The sequence below is a fragment of the Malania oleifera genome, chromosome 1 (genome assembly GCF_029873635.1).
Source record: "Malania oleifera isolate guangnan ecotype guangnan chromosome 1, ASM2987363v1, whole genome shotgun sequence".
NCBI lineage: Eukaryota > Viridiplantae > Streptophyta > Magnoliopsida > Santalales > Ximeniaceae > Malania > Malania oleifera.
In genome coordinates this window covers 133,892,878-133,909,761 of record NC_080417.1, presented here as the reverse complement: position 1 = coordinate 133,909,761, position 16,884 = coordinate 133,892,878, and the positions used below count along the sequence as shown (strand labels likewise).

General features: G+C 36.4%; 1 protein-coding gene across 2 annotated transcripts in view; it reads left to right on the top strand.

Annotated features, from left to right (window-relative positions):
• Positions 1 to 914: 914 nt before the first annotated feature.
• Positions 915 to 16,884, top strand: part of LOC131158068 (uncharacterized) — a 33,805-nt gene continuing 17,835 nt past the window's right edge. The window contains exons 1-6 of one of the 2 annotated variants that reach the window (XM_058112638.1): positions 915 to 1,356; positions 2,690 to 2,754; positions 3,641 to 3,739; positions 5,814 to 5,946; positions 6,032 to 6,091; positions 8,680 to 8,739. In XM_058112638.1, the coding sequence (XP_057968621.1) occupies positions 1,132 to 1,356; positions 2,690 to 2,754; positions 3,641 to 3,739; positions 5,814 to 5,946; positions 6,032 to 6,091; positions 8,680 to 8,739 (642 nt within the window). In that variant the 5' untranslated portion in view covers positions 915 to 1,131. The remainder of the gene's footprint in view (positions 1,357 to 2,689; positions 2,755 to 3,640; positions 3,740 to 5,813; positions 5,947 to 6,031; positions 6,092 to 8,679; positions 8,740 to 16,884) is intronic. The other variant, XM_058112631.1, reaches the window with a different exon arrangement.

Sequence of the window (16,884 nt, the reverse complement as noted above, 5' to 3'; positions counted from 1 at the left end):
TTAATTTAAAACTCCGAGTTTATCAACCCAAATTTCAATAAAATGCTATTTTATCATTCCCTCGGCCTTATATACTCTATTATTAATGAAACTTGAAAATACCCTACTTATCCTGGTTTTGGAGTGGTGTCCAAGTACTCCAAATTGAAAATCTGCTCCGCCTATGTTGCAGAGAATTTTTCTAGGAATCTCGTGGTAGTTTCCTATCGTCGAATCGGGTTAAATCCGGTTCGAATTCAAAGAAAATAGGTAGGGAAACTAAAACCTAGGGAGAGAAAATGAGAAAGGAGAGAGAAATTGGCGGAAAGAAGTGCCAAGGCCTATTTATAACCAGGCCCTTGTCAACGAGACACGTGCATTCGTCGATGAGCCCAAGAAGAGTGTTTGTCGCCAAGGTAAAAAATGTTTGTCAGCGAGGCGTTTAAAAATCCAAATTTTCCCTGCTCTCGGTAATTCCTCGTCGACGAAGCCCAGAAGATCGCTTGTCGACGAGAAGATCAGCGTCGTCGATGAGTCCCTGCTTGATACTTTTAAGATTTCTTTTCCCCTTTCTTTTATTTTTCCCTATTCTATTTATTATCTTCCTTATTATTTTAGTAGTTAAAATTTTCCGAGGCGTTACACAAGGCAATTTTTTTGTTATCCTAGTTTTTAGGATGTTCAACATTTTGTTTTTACACATCAAGTAGTGCTCTATTAGGGTTAGTTTACATGTTTAGTAGTACTTGTGTTTAGTACCTATTTTTATACTATAGTGCCTATTTTTATGTTTTTAACTGTTGTGTATTAACCTAAATAAAAATTCTTTGTGATATGAGTAATATGTGTTGAGTATCTCCTATCAAAAGTTCTTCTCTCCTATTATTTCTATCAGCCAGTATTTTTAAATGATTCAAATGTTAAAAACAATTTACTCGAGTTAAGACGAGGCACTTTCTTAAGTCACTTTTACGAGTGATCCAAACAATCCTTTCGTCAATCGGATACCCGGACGCTCTCGTTGAGGGGGCTTTCCGACTGAATAACTTGAGCAGGGATAAGATCATCTGTGTTCTGCTGCAGCATTCGCTGAGAACCAATCCCCGTCTCCTCCCTCCCCTTCTCTTCTTCTCGCGTGCGCTCGTATTCGCCATGAGCAGAGGAACGGACCGACTTGTGAAGAGCGTGAAGCAGTTCGCGGACATTCAGTACAAGCTTTTCACTCGTCGTTATGGCCAGCAGATAATAGACATCTTAGAGTTCCCCATCAAGCTTGTGTTGTCCCCTTTCACGCTTGCTTATGACATTGCAGGCTCTGCTCCTCGTGGATTCGGCATTCCTGAGTTTATTTCCAAACTATCACTCTCTGCAGTCTTTGTAAGTTCTCACCGCCGATCCTCACACAATAATTTATCATTTGGGATTTATTTTATATTTTTTGCGGGGGAGGTGAGGAGGACTGTTCTTCAACTGCTTGCAATTCAGGGGGAAATTCGGGCTACTTGGTTTTTTTGTTTTTTGTTTTAATTAGGTGGGCCACCATGTGTTTGCATGTTTGTCTGTTCGGGATTAACATTTATGATTTACAGATTTTGAAAATGTTGGTTGAATTTGTACCTGTTTGGCTAAATGATCATACGACTAATACTTTTAACATGGTTAAGTGGGTCGTTGAGTGTTCGTTCAATTGTCCAAGCGAATATTTGCTTGCACTTCCTCTGATATTTCTGGTCGAATTGATATTTACTCAAACGGGTCAGTTGAATGATGATTTTCGTTTGGTTTGGTCGTTTGGGCTGCTGTCTGTTGACCTCATCTGATCTCCGTTTATAATGACATTATCTTGGAATTACTCTGAAAACTCTGTTGAATTCATAGTTATTTCTTAGTGCTTTATTTGAGTAATATTTGTAATTTTGTCATGACCATTAAGTAGGTTGCTGGTTTTGTTATCTTGTCAGTAAGTTTTATATGTTGATTTATGTTTGTGATGATTATATCACATTCACTGTGAAATAATTGGCATTCTGTTATTTAGAAGTGGCTGATATTTGTTTGCTTAACTGTGTGAGTAGATACCTGTTATCTAGCTAAGCAATTGATATTTTCTTGCTAAATATGCAGATTGATCTACCATTGTGGCTGAACAAACTTTCTTATTTACTTTTGGAGTTGCTTTTTGGCTATGCTTCCTCTTGATATAGGTTTTTCTTATTTTGAGTACACTCATTCTTGGAATGCTGTTGTCATCTAAATTAAGGTTTAATGAGTCTATACATGCATGGTTATGAGTAGTATTTAGAGAGAGACATGCAGAAGAGGGTGGGAGAGAGATGTATTGTGGGAGATCTTTTTTCAAGACGCGTGTGAGCTTTTGCATGTAGGGGGTTTTGGATTATTTGAAAAGATTGTTGGAGTGGTTACCAACTGTAGTTAAGTTATTGTTAATTGATGGTGGATAGTTTGGTGGAGTAGGCTAAAACTGAACCATGTAATTGCTTGTTTTTTTGTCCCCTTTGCATTTCATGGTGCCTTGTCATAATATAGCACACATTCTATACCATTCAAGCTTTGGATATTTACCTGCTGTAGTAGCTATTAGCAGCGGGATTAAATGTGAAACTAGCAATTACTGTCTACTAATGTTCTTGCTTCCTTTGTTGGGGTTTACGTGCACTGCTAGATTTAGTTGCTTTTTCTATGATTGCAGGTTGTTGCTACTCTTGGCACATATGACATTGCATTTGATCTGGGAAAGAAGGTCCTATGTCAGAGGTGATTTTCAGTGATTTTGTTCCTTTGAGTTTTCACAGTGGTCATAATTATGAACTATTACAAACTTCTATTTATGTTTTATATAATTTATAATATCATTTGATCTGCTTGATATTGCATGTATTATTACTTTAAGAAATTTGGATGCATTTTGTATTTTTCATTTTCTGCTGTTTGAAATACTCATTTGGATGGCTATATTATTCAAATGAGGTATTTAAAGTTGCAATTAATTGATGATCCTATAACTGGAACATAGTAATGACTAAAAAGTATTGATCTTAAAATTTGAAGAGTTCTTAGTTATTTGGTGCCAGTGTGCCACAGTCTTGTGCAAGACAATTGGTGTTAAAAGCAGCTTGAATTTCTATCTATCATGCTGGGTAAGTTTCTTTATTTTATTTTTTCTTCCACTAATGATAAAAAATTGCAGGTTGAATTATTAGTTTTTGGATCTATATTGACTTTAAAGATTTAAATATAAGCTTCGAAACACATCCAACTTGATTTGCCTTCAAATAATGCTGCAAATGTCATATTGGCATTAGAAAAGATTAATGTAGGTTTATTTGTTGAATAATATTTTTAGTTGTATTAGTGTACTGTTTATATTATTTTCTTTGCTTGGGGTAAAAAATTTTCCATCATCTATCATGATTTGCATAAAGAATTTAGCTTTCATTAAATTTGAACTGTTTTTGAAAAATGATTACAAGTTTTCTCCATTGTTTAATGTTGCATTCTCTCAACTGAATGATTGTTTGAGCCGTTGCACTTAATGTAAAATCATCTTAATATCACATTGTTGGAGTTTATCCTGCTTGCTTTTGAAGGTCACTTTGTTTACTGTCTGGAATTAGGTGTTTCTTGGCCTTTTGAAGTGCAGGAACTGTCGATCTTGCAATGGATGGCAGGCATTGCGGTGTACTATGTGCAGAGGCTCAGGAAAGGTGCAGTACCAAGTGAAAAACTACTCCTTAAAGAGGTAGCTCCATGCCCCCCACCCTTTTTTTTCTAAAAAAAAAAAAAAAATCTGTTGCTGTAAAGTGTATACTACCCCTTCCATATTTTAAATGAAGTCTAAAAGCTAATTAAACTTGAATCAATAGAGAGTCAAAGGAGCCAAAAATTTGTGAATTATTTGGGTCTCACACTTATGTGGAGTCTCAAGCTTGGCGTTAGTTATGTTTTATGTGGGTAGACTTCTTTACGAGTGCTCCATTAATTCTTCAATATTTGACTTGTTAAAGTAATTTTCCTGTTAAAATTGTGCCATTAGTACACCCATTACTAAATGTCAAGTAGTTACCATTTTAGAATTATTGAATTGTTTTAATATATTAAAGTCACATTTTTTGACTGGCTCGGCTAAGTGATTAGTTGGACCCGGACTATTCTGGTTGGCTGTCAGTCCTGAAACCTGGAGTTTACGTGGACTGGGGTCAACCTGGTCTAACTCTGACTGAGCTGGGAGGCTGTCTCAGTTGACCTGCTAGCTCACTTAAAAGCAAAACATAGCTCACTGGAAAGCAAAACAAATTGAAGTGCTGCCTGGAGGTTTGGTCCTTGCCGCATGAACTTAATATTTCACTGACTTACCATTTAGGCAGCATCTGACATGCTGAGAAAGAGAACAAATATTATATTTAAACTTTCTCCGACTAAGTGAAACGTGGGTACAATTTACACTCATTAACCTTTGAAAGCTTTGATGATGATAATCATAATTAAGTAAAGACAAGATTATTATATAATCTCTATTTAAACAGTTATTATATAGATATATCAAACAAATAATGATTGATAAAGTAATAACTCAAACCAATAACATCTGTTTAATTACTGATTGAGAATAAAACCTTTTAGTTTAATCTTTAAAAATACATCTAAAATATTTGATTTCTAGAAGGACAAAAATGTGTGTAAATATAACATAAATTAAACGTGCACAAAATAAATAAGATATATCTAAAATATTAATACACTGGTTTGATCATTGGTTTGGCTACAGGATCATTGATTGGGCTGACCTAGTCCCCTTTTGGGTGAAGGCTGGTAGTCCAGTATGGGTTTAAAAAATTAATTGAGAAGGGCATCCCTAGTGTAGTGCATGTTGTTGCTCTTTTTGCCTCTTTGATGTTTCTTCTATATTAAATTCAGTACATTTATTAAATTGCAGAAATGAAGTGGCTATTGTCTTTATATTTCTTGTATACAACTAAAGCAACAAGGGCAACTAGGAGTTGCTCCCAGCTATTTGTTTTCAGTTTCATGAATTCTTCCAGTTCCTCTTAATTTAAAGCTACCTTTCTGTTAGTGTTCAAATACAATTCATCTAAGCAGTTTGTCAATGTTTTGAGCTATAATTGAATATTTTTTTATCATACTGAGTGTTGATTAGTGGGGAATTAAATTTATTCAACGGTTATTCCCTAACAGCAGAGCTGGGAAATGTGGGGCTGAAATGTTTTTCTTTCAAATCATAGCACTTCATAATCCATGGGCATTTAGTGAGGGACAGTACATTGAAGCCAGCATCTCCACATGTTCTGTCTGTTATATCATGCTTTTGAAGTGATGTCGTGATAATACCAAGGCATGAAATCATGTTATTTTATCTTCTGTTTAAAGTCTCAATTTTCTTCGGTTTGAATTATGCATAACTATGTCATCGTCATTTTTGAGGTTCTACTTATCTCTTAAGCATAGGGGCTTCTACGTAGTACTCTGAATCCCTATTTTCCTACTGGGATATGACTGCTATAGTGCCCTTCAAGCTCACTTCAGGTTATGTGTTTGGGATATATTAGTGGTCCTGCAGATATGAAATGGAAAAGTCCTAATATATTCTCGGAATCTCTCTCTCTCTCTCGCACAGACACACATGCGCACACAGAGATACATACAGAAGATTTTTAAAAAAAAATTGATAATGTCATTGTTGTCATTATCATCTTCATCATTGTTATTATTGTCATTGCTTTCATCCTGTCCTCCCATCCATGGTTATATCATTATATGATATTTTGACAATTTATTTTTCACGAATCCTCCTGCAGTGGAGAAAAGGCAACAGCTGAATGTGTTGCAGATGCCATAGTTGACAATCGGGCTGAGCTGGTGCACATCCCTTCCACATTGGATCTTAACGTGCCACTGCCATCTAAGGACTGTCCAACATGTGATGGATCAGTAAGAGAGCACAATTGATGCAAAGTTTTGCTGACTTCTCATTGTAGGTATTGATCTTTATATGAAATATTCATTGATGTTGCAGGGTGTGATGGGATGTCCTGAATGTAAAAACAAGTTACAAGTCCGAATATCTGCTGATGATGTGAGTGATTATGCTGATTCATCATTACTTGCGCAATTTGTTTTTCAATTCCATCTATTGATGTATTCAACTTGCTTAATGGTCCATGAGATGCACATGGCATGAACTTCAGCGCATACATGATCTGAAATTGGTGTATGGTATTGAATTTGTCACACTGTTTACAATGTTAGAAAAAGTTAACAGATCTCCCCCTCTTGTCATTTGAAATTTTTTGATTTTCTCTTCCAGTTAGGCCAAAAGAAAAGTGTTGTGGAACAAATCATAAGACGAGCAATGGTTTTCTTTGGGAAGAAAAGAAGGAAGGAGAAAAAACAGAGACACTCACAAAAACACCAAGATATTGTTCTTCTTTAAAATAGCTTTAATGCTTTGGAGGACTGATTTTTTGGCAACCAAGAAACGTTTTTTACAAGACACGAGGATATTGAGATGACTGAGAGTGAGAGAATTAGGATATTAGTGGTTTCCTTTGGGAAGAAAATAACAGAATGGTTCAAATTGTCCTCTCTTTTGAGGTCTTTCATTATATAGGTAAGACTGCCAGTTATACAAGGAAACTTAAATCTGTACATGTTAATTACACAGAGTGATCTTAGAAGCTATATATGGTAAGCCAGCTAATTTACATGGAGTGATTTTAGGAAGCTATACATGGTAGCTAAATCTCCTCTCCTTTTTATGAAATTATATACAACCTAGATTAATAGCTATTAACAAGGCATAATTTATGGCCTTCTATTGACATCCCCCCTCAAATTGATGCGGGTTATCCATAAGCATCAATTTGTTTGCAAGAAAATTATGCTGTTGCCGTCTGAGAGCCTTCATCGTAAATGAAGGTTATGGCTTGATCAGAATTGGAGAGAACCAGAAGAAGAACTGTAGAAGAAGATGAAGATCTGTTGAAGAAGACGAAGACGACGGCTGCAAGAGTTCAAAAATGAAGATGAAGACGAAGACGAAGATGACGAAGACGAAGACGAAGACGAAGACGACGAAGACGACAACTGTGATGACTGCAAGAGTCTCGAACAATGGTGAGATTGCGACTCGATCAGAATCAGAGTGGCTCCATAGAACCAAGAATCCAGGACACGATTTGATTATCTTTGGCATCCCAAGCTGCCTTGTCGGCCACAGACCTCTCCGCAGTAGATCTCCCTTTGCTGCTGCCATCTATATGTCCCCACAACTCTTTACCCTTGAGAAAGGTCTCCAATTGAAACTCCCAAGCAGCATAATTTTTGCCAGTGAATCTGACACAGACATTATCTGACTTCTCCATAAGTACTGAGGCTATGACTGAGAAACCTAGGACAGAGATTTCTTGGAGAATAACTCTGGTACCATGACAGAATGGTTCGAATTGTCCTCTCTTTTGAGAAGGTCTTTCATTATATAGGCAAGACTGCCAGTTATACAAAGAAATTTAAATTTGTACATATTAATTACACAGAGTGATCTTAGGAAGCTATATATGGTAAGCCAGCTAATTTACGTAGAGTGATTTTAGGAAGCTATACATGGTAAGCTAAATCTCCTCTCCTATTCATGAAAGTATATACAACCTAGATTAATAGCTATTAACAAGGCATAATTTACAGCCTTCTATTGACAGAAAAGAAGGAAGGAGAAAAAACGCACAAAAACACAAAGATATTGCTCATCTTAAAAATAACTTTAATGCGTTGGAGGGCTGAATTTTTGGCAACCACAAAATGTTTTTTACAAGACACAAGGATATTGAGATGACTGATAGGATTAGAATATTAGAATGAGTGTCTGCTGAACAGTTGGAGCATCCTTAGCATGTGATAAAGTTAAGGACTATGGTGCACTTCAATAGATCTATTGTATGTGCATGGAAAAGTATAATTTGTTGGAATTTTCTCACTTTTCATTACATTTTAGTCATGATGCCAAAGCACTTTTAGGAAGCCTTTAAGAGTGAAACTGTCAAAGGCTTGCTTTTGTCTAGAATCATTGCATTATTGATATGCTGATTTGACAGCGTGCTTCTAGATATTATGTTTTCTTGCGATTTGTCGGAGTTGATTTCTGCACAAGTTTGTTTCTTTGATGGAAAATTTTGCAGAAGTTAAGAAAGTAGTAGGTAAGTTAATTGTTTATGTATTTTGTTTCTGGGGCTATTGATGTTTGCCAGAGTTAGAATTTTTTGTGTGGGGCATGGGAATTTCAAGGTGGTGAGCTTTTTTGATATTCAGCGTGATTGGCGTTATGTGTTGGATTGGTAGTTTGCACTGGTTTTATTTGTTCTTTTTAGTTTTCCAGTTTTTTTTCTTTGTATTTTTTCAGACTTTGTTAAGGAGATGTTTATTCTCCTGGCTGTCATTTTTAATCTACTAATGATATTCTTCTTTTGCTATCATTTTTGTTTTTATGTGATGCTGTTGGATTTGTTTTTTGTTTGAATCCTAAAATAATCCAAATTTTCAACTCAATAAGTGAGGTTTGGTGTCATTATATTATTCTCGCTCTGTGTTTCTGTCTCTTACATAAATACATGCATGCATGCATACATATACACAAATGCGGTGAAATTGACATGACCCTTTTCCTTGCAGATCATGGAGCCTCCATGGACAGCCTATAATATCTTGAAAAAGATGGATTATCCCTATGAGGTTATTTCCACATTTTGTCTTTTCTGATTCCCATAAATTATTTTTAGTGAATTGAAGTTCTTTTTGGACCCCACATGCTGAAGCTTTGTGCACTGGGCTGCCCTTTTTTTGCTCTCTCCTAAACCTCAACTCAGAATACTGTACAGCTGTGTTACTGAAATATTTCTAATAATGATATGAGGTATGATGCTTCTCATGAATTAAATGTTGATATGTGCTTCTGACCATTGCCTCTTAGCTCTGCAGCATGTTACTTTCTGTTATTGTCTCACAGCCTTCCACAAAGTAGGGAAATGAGGATTGTCGTTTTTAAAGATAAAAAAGAAGTATTCTGTTATTATCTCACAGCCTTCCACAAAATAGGGAAATGAGGATTGTCTTTTTTAAAGATAAAAAAGAAGTATTATTGGAAGAAAGAACAATTACAATGGATCAGAGGACATTCAGTTCTCCTAAAGAACATAAAAAATGTAATAATTAAAATGTACAATTAAAGTAACAAAGTCCTCTAATGAGCTGCATCCTAGGAAATAAATGGAAAACAGAATACCATAAAGCAGCCAAAAGAAAACCCTACTTCATACCAAATCTGAAGCCTTCATCGTTCCCTTAAGAATTCTAGAACTACATTCCAACCAAATACGCCACACAACAGAGAAAGTAGCACAGATCCAAAGCATTTTCACTTAGCACCTCCAAACCACTAAATCTTCGAAGAAAAGAAAAACCATTTCGAAGAAGGAACACCCAATTATTCTCTAACCACCAAGAATCTTGCGCCAAATGCCCCAAGGAAAAGGATAGCAATAAATGCACATTAATTTTGCTGCTTTGGAAACAAAGAAATCAGAAGTGCAGCAATAAATGCACACTAATTTTGCTGTTTTAGAAACAAAGAAAACTAACATCTGGAGACAAAGCTCTTGAAGATCTGCTAACATGAAGCCAATCATTTGCCCTAATCTGATAAAAAATAGCAGAACAATTAAAAGCCCATGTCTTGGATGGAGTTTTGGCTGCCTAAACTGTAGAATGTAAAGGAAAAGGAGAACCAATAGAACCAATGAGGGTTTGAGGTGTTTGTTTGGGTCTTGGGAGGAAGGGCTTTGTTAACTTAGTATCGAGAAAGACTTCGATGTGGAATCTCTTAAGGATTTAATGATGAAAAAGAAGGGGCAGACATAAAATATTTTTTAAAAAATGGAGATTTAATATTGTATGTTTAATTGTTTACAGAGACAAGGTTGAGTGGTGAGTGGGTGTTGTGGAAATCTTCAGCAGTGTGGTGGATGAGAATTTAGATCTTCACTGGCGTGTATGGGTTGAATAAGGAGGGAAGCTGAAGGTTCTTGTGGGAACTAGGAAAATTTTTTGGAGGCTATGGGGTCTAGGGAGAGCCCTAAGTCTATGGAGGGACCTTAGGACAACCTTGTATTTGCCTGAAAGAGGTGGGCCTCGAAGGTAGACTGTTGATATGGGGGAATTCAGGGAATTTTGCACCGGTTTAATAGATCTTCCTCTTTCCGCGCTGGGGTGGGGGGGGGGGGGGGAAGGGTGGAGTTTTGCTTGGTCAAATTTTAGGGAGGAATCAGTCATGTTTGGATTGGATTGTTCGTTGGTTTCTGTGGAATGGGAGGAACATTTTCTGAGCACTATACTTGTGCTCCTTTGTAGGCTAATTTCTCCATCATGGTAGATTTGGAGGGTGTCAGGAGAGGGCTGACGCCTTCGTTTCAAGCTAAAAATTTTAGTGATCTTATTAGACAATGGTGCAGGAGAAAGGGTGGAGGGTTAAAATGAAAGGGTTGAGAGAATGATTGAAGAAATGGAAACCACAAGGACTTTTGAGATATAAAGGCCAGGAAGGATGGTTTGGTTTGGTTAGTCAATGAGATGAATGGGAATGAGATCTATTCATGGATATCTTCCATAGAGATTGAGTTATGGTGAAGAAGGATTTGGTTGATGTCATCAAAATGGAGGAGATCATTTGGAGTTAAAAGTACAGAGCTCTTTGGATCAGGGAAGGTGACAAAAGCACCAGATTCTTTCTTAGATTGGCCAGCTACCACTGTAAAAAGCAATTTTATTAGCAAAGGGGGGGTGTATTGGAGGCTGAAGGGGAATAAAGTTGAAGAAAGCCATTTTGAAATTTCTATGAAAACCTTTATTTGTAGGTGGAGGATAAGGAGCTTTTACTGGAGGGTTGCAGATTAACAAAATTGCGGAGGAGAGGACCAGGTGGTCAGTGGTTTCCTTTGATGAAACGGAGGTTGAAGTAACACTTTGGGAGCTTAAGTTGGTCAAGGTGCACGGATCCCATTTCTTTACTGTACCTTCTGCGTGAGAGAGTTTTATTTTATTTTGTTTCATTTTAAATTTTGAGGGAGGGGGGTCTGAGGTGATTTCACTAGTCTTTGAGGAGTTTCATGACTTGGGTAAGTTTGTGAATTGTACTAATAACACTCATCTTTGTGTTGATCCCTAAGAAGGAGGTGCAGTTGATATGAGTGACTTGGAACTATAAGTCTTGTGGGTTGCATCTGCGAACTTGTAACTAAGGTCTTAAGGATTAAAGGTCATTGTGGGTGAACTGATGGGGTTCTATCAGAATTTGTGGATCCATCAAATTCTGATGAGATCTTTATTGCTAATGAAGAGGCTGATGACGAATTAAGTAGAGGGAGCAAAGCGAGAGTTACAAATTTGGACAGGGAAAAGGCATATGATCATGTTTTGTGGGGTTTCCTGTTCTCTGACTTGGAAAGGATGGATTTCAGGTTTGGTGGAGGAATTGGAGTAGAAAACTAGAGTCTACACTAAGGTTTTCCATTCTCATTGATGGGGTTCCTTCTGACTTCCTTTTTTCCTTGAGAGGATTTAGTCAATGGGATCCTCTTGCCTTTTCTTTTCATCTCGGGGATGGATGTGCTTAGTAAAATAATGACAATGGTAGAGGGAAGATGATTAATTTCAGGATTCACGGCCAATGATTGTAGGCAAGATTGGAGAGTCCATGTTCTATATGCTGACAGTGCCATAGCTTTTTGTGGGGCAAACTTGGAGGATATTTTGAACCTTAGATTTATTTATTTGTTTATAATTGTGTTTTGAAGTGTTTTTGAGGTTGAAGGTTAGCTTAGGGAAGAGTGAACTTATGGGTAAGGGGTGGATGGGTACTTTTTTAGCCAAGTCGATGGGTTTGCGTTACCTGGGTCCTCCTACTATAGTGAAGTTTAAGGACAAAAATATTTTAGATCCGATGATGGAGAGATTTGAGAGGAGTTTTATGGGATGGAAGAGTAAGTATTTGTTAGAGTGGGCAGGCTGAATGTTATTATGAGTACCTTCTCTAATCTACCAGCTATTTGTCTCTCCTGCCCATTCCAAGTTTGGTGGCACAAAAATTGTAAATATATTCCTTTGGTGCATTGGTGAGGGAACTGTAAATTTCACTTGGTGAATTGGGGGACAGTGAAAAAACTGATTAATTGAATTGAATTGAGAATTAAGAATTTTTTTCTTTTTTAACTAGGCACTTCTTGGTAAGTGTCTTTGGAGGTTCATTTTAGACAGCATATTTAGAGAATAAATATGGTTTGGAGCATAATGGTTGGATCATGCAATAGCTGGTGGGAGAGCTTGTTGGTGCATCGTTTGTTAATTTGTTGTAGCTGGCCTAGAGTTTTAAGGGATTGTGCTATAGCAATAGTGGAACCAAATGGGTGGCAGCTGGCTCTGTTAAGGAGGATCTGTGGGCTTGTAAAAGAATTCATCTGATCCCTGGTACCAGTTTTTGATCGGTGCGCAGGGAGAGAAACAGAAGAGTTTTTTATGGTAGGCATAGAATTGACGGCTAGTAAAGTTCTATGTAATTGGTTAACTACTTTTTAATTTTTTATTTTTGGGTCTATGGGCATTTGTGAATATTCAAGCTGCCATTGATTTTATTGAGTTGATACAACTGTAATTGTGTTCCTTTGTCAGGCGGAGCTAGGAAAGAATTTTGATAGGCAAGGGAGAATTCCTGAGAGATGACATATGATTAAATGAATAGCCTCTCCGTTTCAAGAAAAAAAGAAAGAAAGAAAGATTAACTGTTCTTTGTATATTCTTTCTATTTAATGAACTCATTTTTTTTTTTTTTGGTTGTGAAAAAATGAATGACTGTTCTGTTTATAAATGGTAGGATGACAAGGGATAGGTTGAGAAGATATGATATATGATTGTATGTGCTATCAAAGGATGAGGTTTTATAACGTATTCATTTTGTGTACGATAGCTAATAGGATATTCAGTATGTTACCTTATCCCCCATGGGATAATGTTCTCCCATGTTGAGTTGAGGGGCGGGCCAGGGAGATATTGCACATAATGCAACTAAACATGGGATGGGGAGGAATAGGACCTGCTGCTCCTCATCCCATTATGCAAACAATGTGATGTAGGACATGAAGTAGGCAATGGATGGACTCTTATTGGAGGCTGATTAAGGAATATTGGATTTCATCCCACTTAGGAGTAATTTAATTAGACCAATATTTATTTGAGGGTTTTTTTTAATATGTATTTATTTTAGGGGCTCATTTATAGAGGTTTATGTGATTATGTAAACTTAGGTTTTCTTGTACATTGGATGTGAAAGCCATCCAAGAGTTAGTTTTTGATGAATTTGAATTGAGAAATGAATGTGAGTTTTCCCCCAATGGTATCCTTTTCCTCTCCTCTTTTCTTCTTTCTTCATCTTCCCCTCTCCTCTCTATTTCTCCCATTATTTCTCCCCTTGGCAGTATTTTACCGCTGTTCTGTTCTTCTCTCTTCTCTCTTGTAGTCTTCTCTAATTTCTCTCATGGCAGCAGATCCATGACGCTGCCCTGCATCATAATGTCAATATTCATATGATTAATACATTTTAATGTACTATATATGAATTGTGAAAAATTCCACCTGTGATGCACTTAATGTCCTAATTTTTTCACATACAGCTAGTCCCAAGGCCAAGTAAAGGAGGAGGGTTGCGTCAGGTAGCTGACAACCAGCGTAAAATTTGTCAGATCACTATAATATGAATCCTTACCGAATATTTGCTGGGGCGTCCCCTATGAGCGACACGTTGCACTTGTACCACCTAGGTGTAGCGAAAAGTGGGAGGGCTAGGTCTTTGCCCCGAAGTGACACGCTGTGTCGGTGCCCAGGTACGGTGTCAAATATGCGAGGGTTCCTGCATCATTCTGGACGTGGGCAGGTAAAGACGTTAGTTTAGGAAACTAGGATTAGATTAGTAACTTGGAATATAGGGACACTTACGGGTAAAAGCATGGAAATTGTGGATACAATGATCAGAAGAAGAATTAATATAATTTACCTTCAAGAAACTAAATGGGTGGGGGAGAAAGCTAGAGAAATTGATAAATCAGGATTTAAACTTTGGTACACTGGAAAAGAAAAGCATCGGAATGGAGTAGGAATTATTATTGACAAAAACTTAAAAGATAGCGTTGTTGATGTAAATAGAGTAGGGGATAGAATTTTAAAAATCAAGATAGTATTTGGACAAGAGATAATAAATATGATTAGTGCTTATGCTCCTCAAGTCGGCTTAGCAAAAAATCTTAAGAGACAATTTTGGGAAGATATGGATAGTATTATACAAGGCATACTAGGGACTGAGAAAATATTTATGAGAGGAGATCTGAATGGACACGTTGGAAGGGATGATAAAAATTGTGAGAGGATACATAGAGGATATGGATATGGAGACAAAAATGAGTCTTGAGGATATGATCTTAGACTTCGCTATGTCATATGATTTTAGTATAATGAATACTTGCTTTAAGAAGAGAGAACAGTTAATAACCTTTAAAAGTGGACAAAATATGAGTCAAACAGATTTTTTTTTTAACTAAGAGGGTAGATCATTTATCATGCAAGGATTGTAAAGTTATTCCAGGTGGAAGCCTAATCACACAACATAGAGTCTTAGTGTTAGATATATGTATTGAAAAAGGATATAATAAACTAGTATAAGAGAACTAGGTGGTGGACCTTAAAAGGAGAAAGTATAATAAAATTTAAAGATAGAATGATCAAAGATGGGGATTGGACTATAGAGGATGGGATAGATACAAATACTCTTTGGAGTAGATTAGCTAGCTCTATTAAAAAGATAGCAAAAGAGGTTTTAGGTGAATCAAGGGGAAAATTCTCAAATAGCAAAGAAAGTTGGTGGTGGGATTAAGGTGTACAAAAAGCCATAAAGACAAAAAGAATTTGGTATAAAACGTGGCAAAAATGTAGAAATAGGGATAACTTTGAAAAGTATAAGGAGGCAAGAAAAGATGCAAAAAAGGCCGTTAGTGAAGCTAAATACAGATGATTTAATAGTTTGTATGATAGAATAGACACAAAAGAAGGGGAAAGAGATGTATTTAAACTTGCTAAATTTAGATAAAGGAAGAGTAAGGACTTAGGAAATGTAAAATGTATAAAAACTGAGGATGATATTATCTTGGTTAAGGATGAAGACATTAAAGAAAGATGGCGAAGTTACTTTAGTAAGTTGTTTAATAAAAACCAAATAGAAGGCTTAAATTTAGAATTGTCAAATGAGGAAAAGACTAAAAATATGAGATTTATTCGCAAAATTAGAGTTCATGAAGTTAAGTTTGTACTAAAAAAGATGAAAAATAGGAAAGCTATGGGACCGGATAACATCCCAATTGTAGTTTGGAAATGCTTAGGTGATATCGAAATTATATGGTTAATTAATTTATTTAATACAATTATAAAAACTAAGAAAATGTTAGATGAATGGAGGAAAAACACTTTAATACCTATATACAAAAATAAAGGAGATATTCAAAATTGTAATAACTATCGTGAAATTAAACTTATGAGTCATATGATGAAACTATGGGAAAGGATAGTTGAACGAAGATTAAGGTTAGAAACGAAGGTCTCAGAAAATCAACTTGGTTTTATGCTTGGCAGATCTACTACTGAAGCTATATATTTTTTAAGAAGATTAATGGAAAAAATTAGGGAAAAGAAGAGGGACTTGCATATTATATTTATCGACCTTTAGAAAGCATATGATAGGATACCTAGGGAAGTTCTATGGTGGGTTTTAGAAAAAAAGGGTGTATGTAATAGGTATACTGATGTCATGAAGGATATGTACGATGGAGTAATGACTAGTGTAAGGACTATAGATGGAGAAACTAGAGAATTTCCAATCACCATAGGTTTACATCAAGGATCTGCTTTGAGTCCTTATCTTTTTGCTTTAGTGATGGACCAGTTGACTAAGAGTATTCAAAAGGAGGTTCCATGGTGTATGTTGTTTGCAGATGATATTGTATTAATTGATGAAACTAGGGATGGAGTAGAGGCTGAGTTAGAATTATGGAGAGAAGATAGAGTTAAAGCAAGTTGGGTAAAATGGAGAAGTGCTTCAAATGTGCTCGGTGATTGTAGAATACCCTTAAAATTGAAAGGGAAGTTTTATAGGACAGCTATAAGTTAGGTGTAGCTCTTGTAGAAGATAAGACAAGGGAGGGACGACTCAAATGGTATGGACACTTGCAATGTAGGCTGCATAGTGCACCTGTGAGGAAGATTGAGTTAGTTACTGTTGGGGATCGTAGAAGGGGTAGGGGTAGACCTAAAATAACTTGAGAGGAGATAGTGAGAAAGAATTTAATATCCTTGAATCTGTCAAAAGAAATGGTCCATGATCGCATAAATTGGTAGAAAAGGATTCATATAGCCGACCCCACCTAGTGGGACTTAAAGCTTGGTTTTGTTGTTGTTTAAATATATGAATTTTGAAAACAGTATGATTATGCACACTTTTTGAGGGTCTGTATTTGCCTGTGTTTCAATGAGGTACTGCTGTCACTGAAACAATGTAAATCCTGTTACATATCTTCAAAACAGCAATACATTTAGAGCCATGGTATGTTTGGCCATTTTCAATTCTTATGCATTGTGCTTGAGAATTTTTCATTTGAGGTCATATGATGTTGATTATACTATAAACCACGACGAATCTACACTATGGACTACAAATCACGCGGACTGTTCGTGAATACTTTGGTCATCCCTGACTGCTGTATTGGTACTGTTCATGAATTCTTTGGTCAT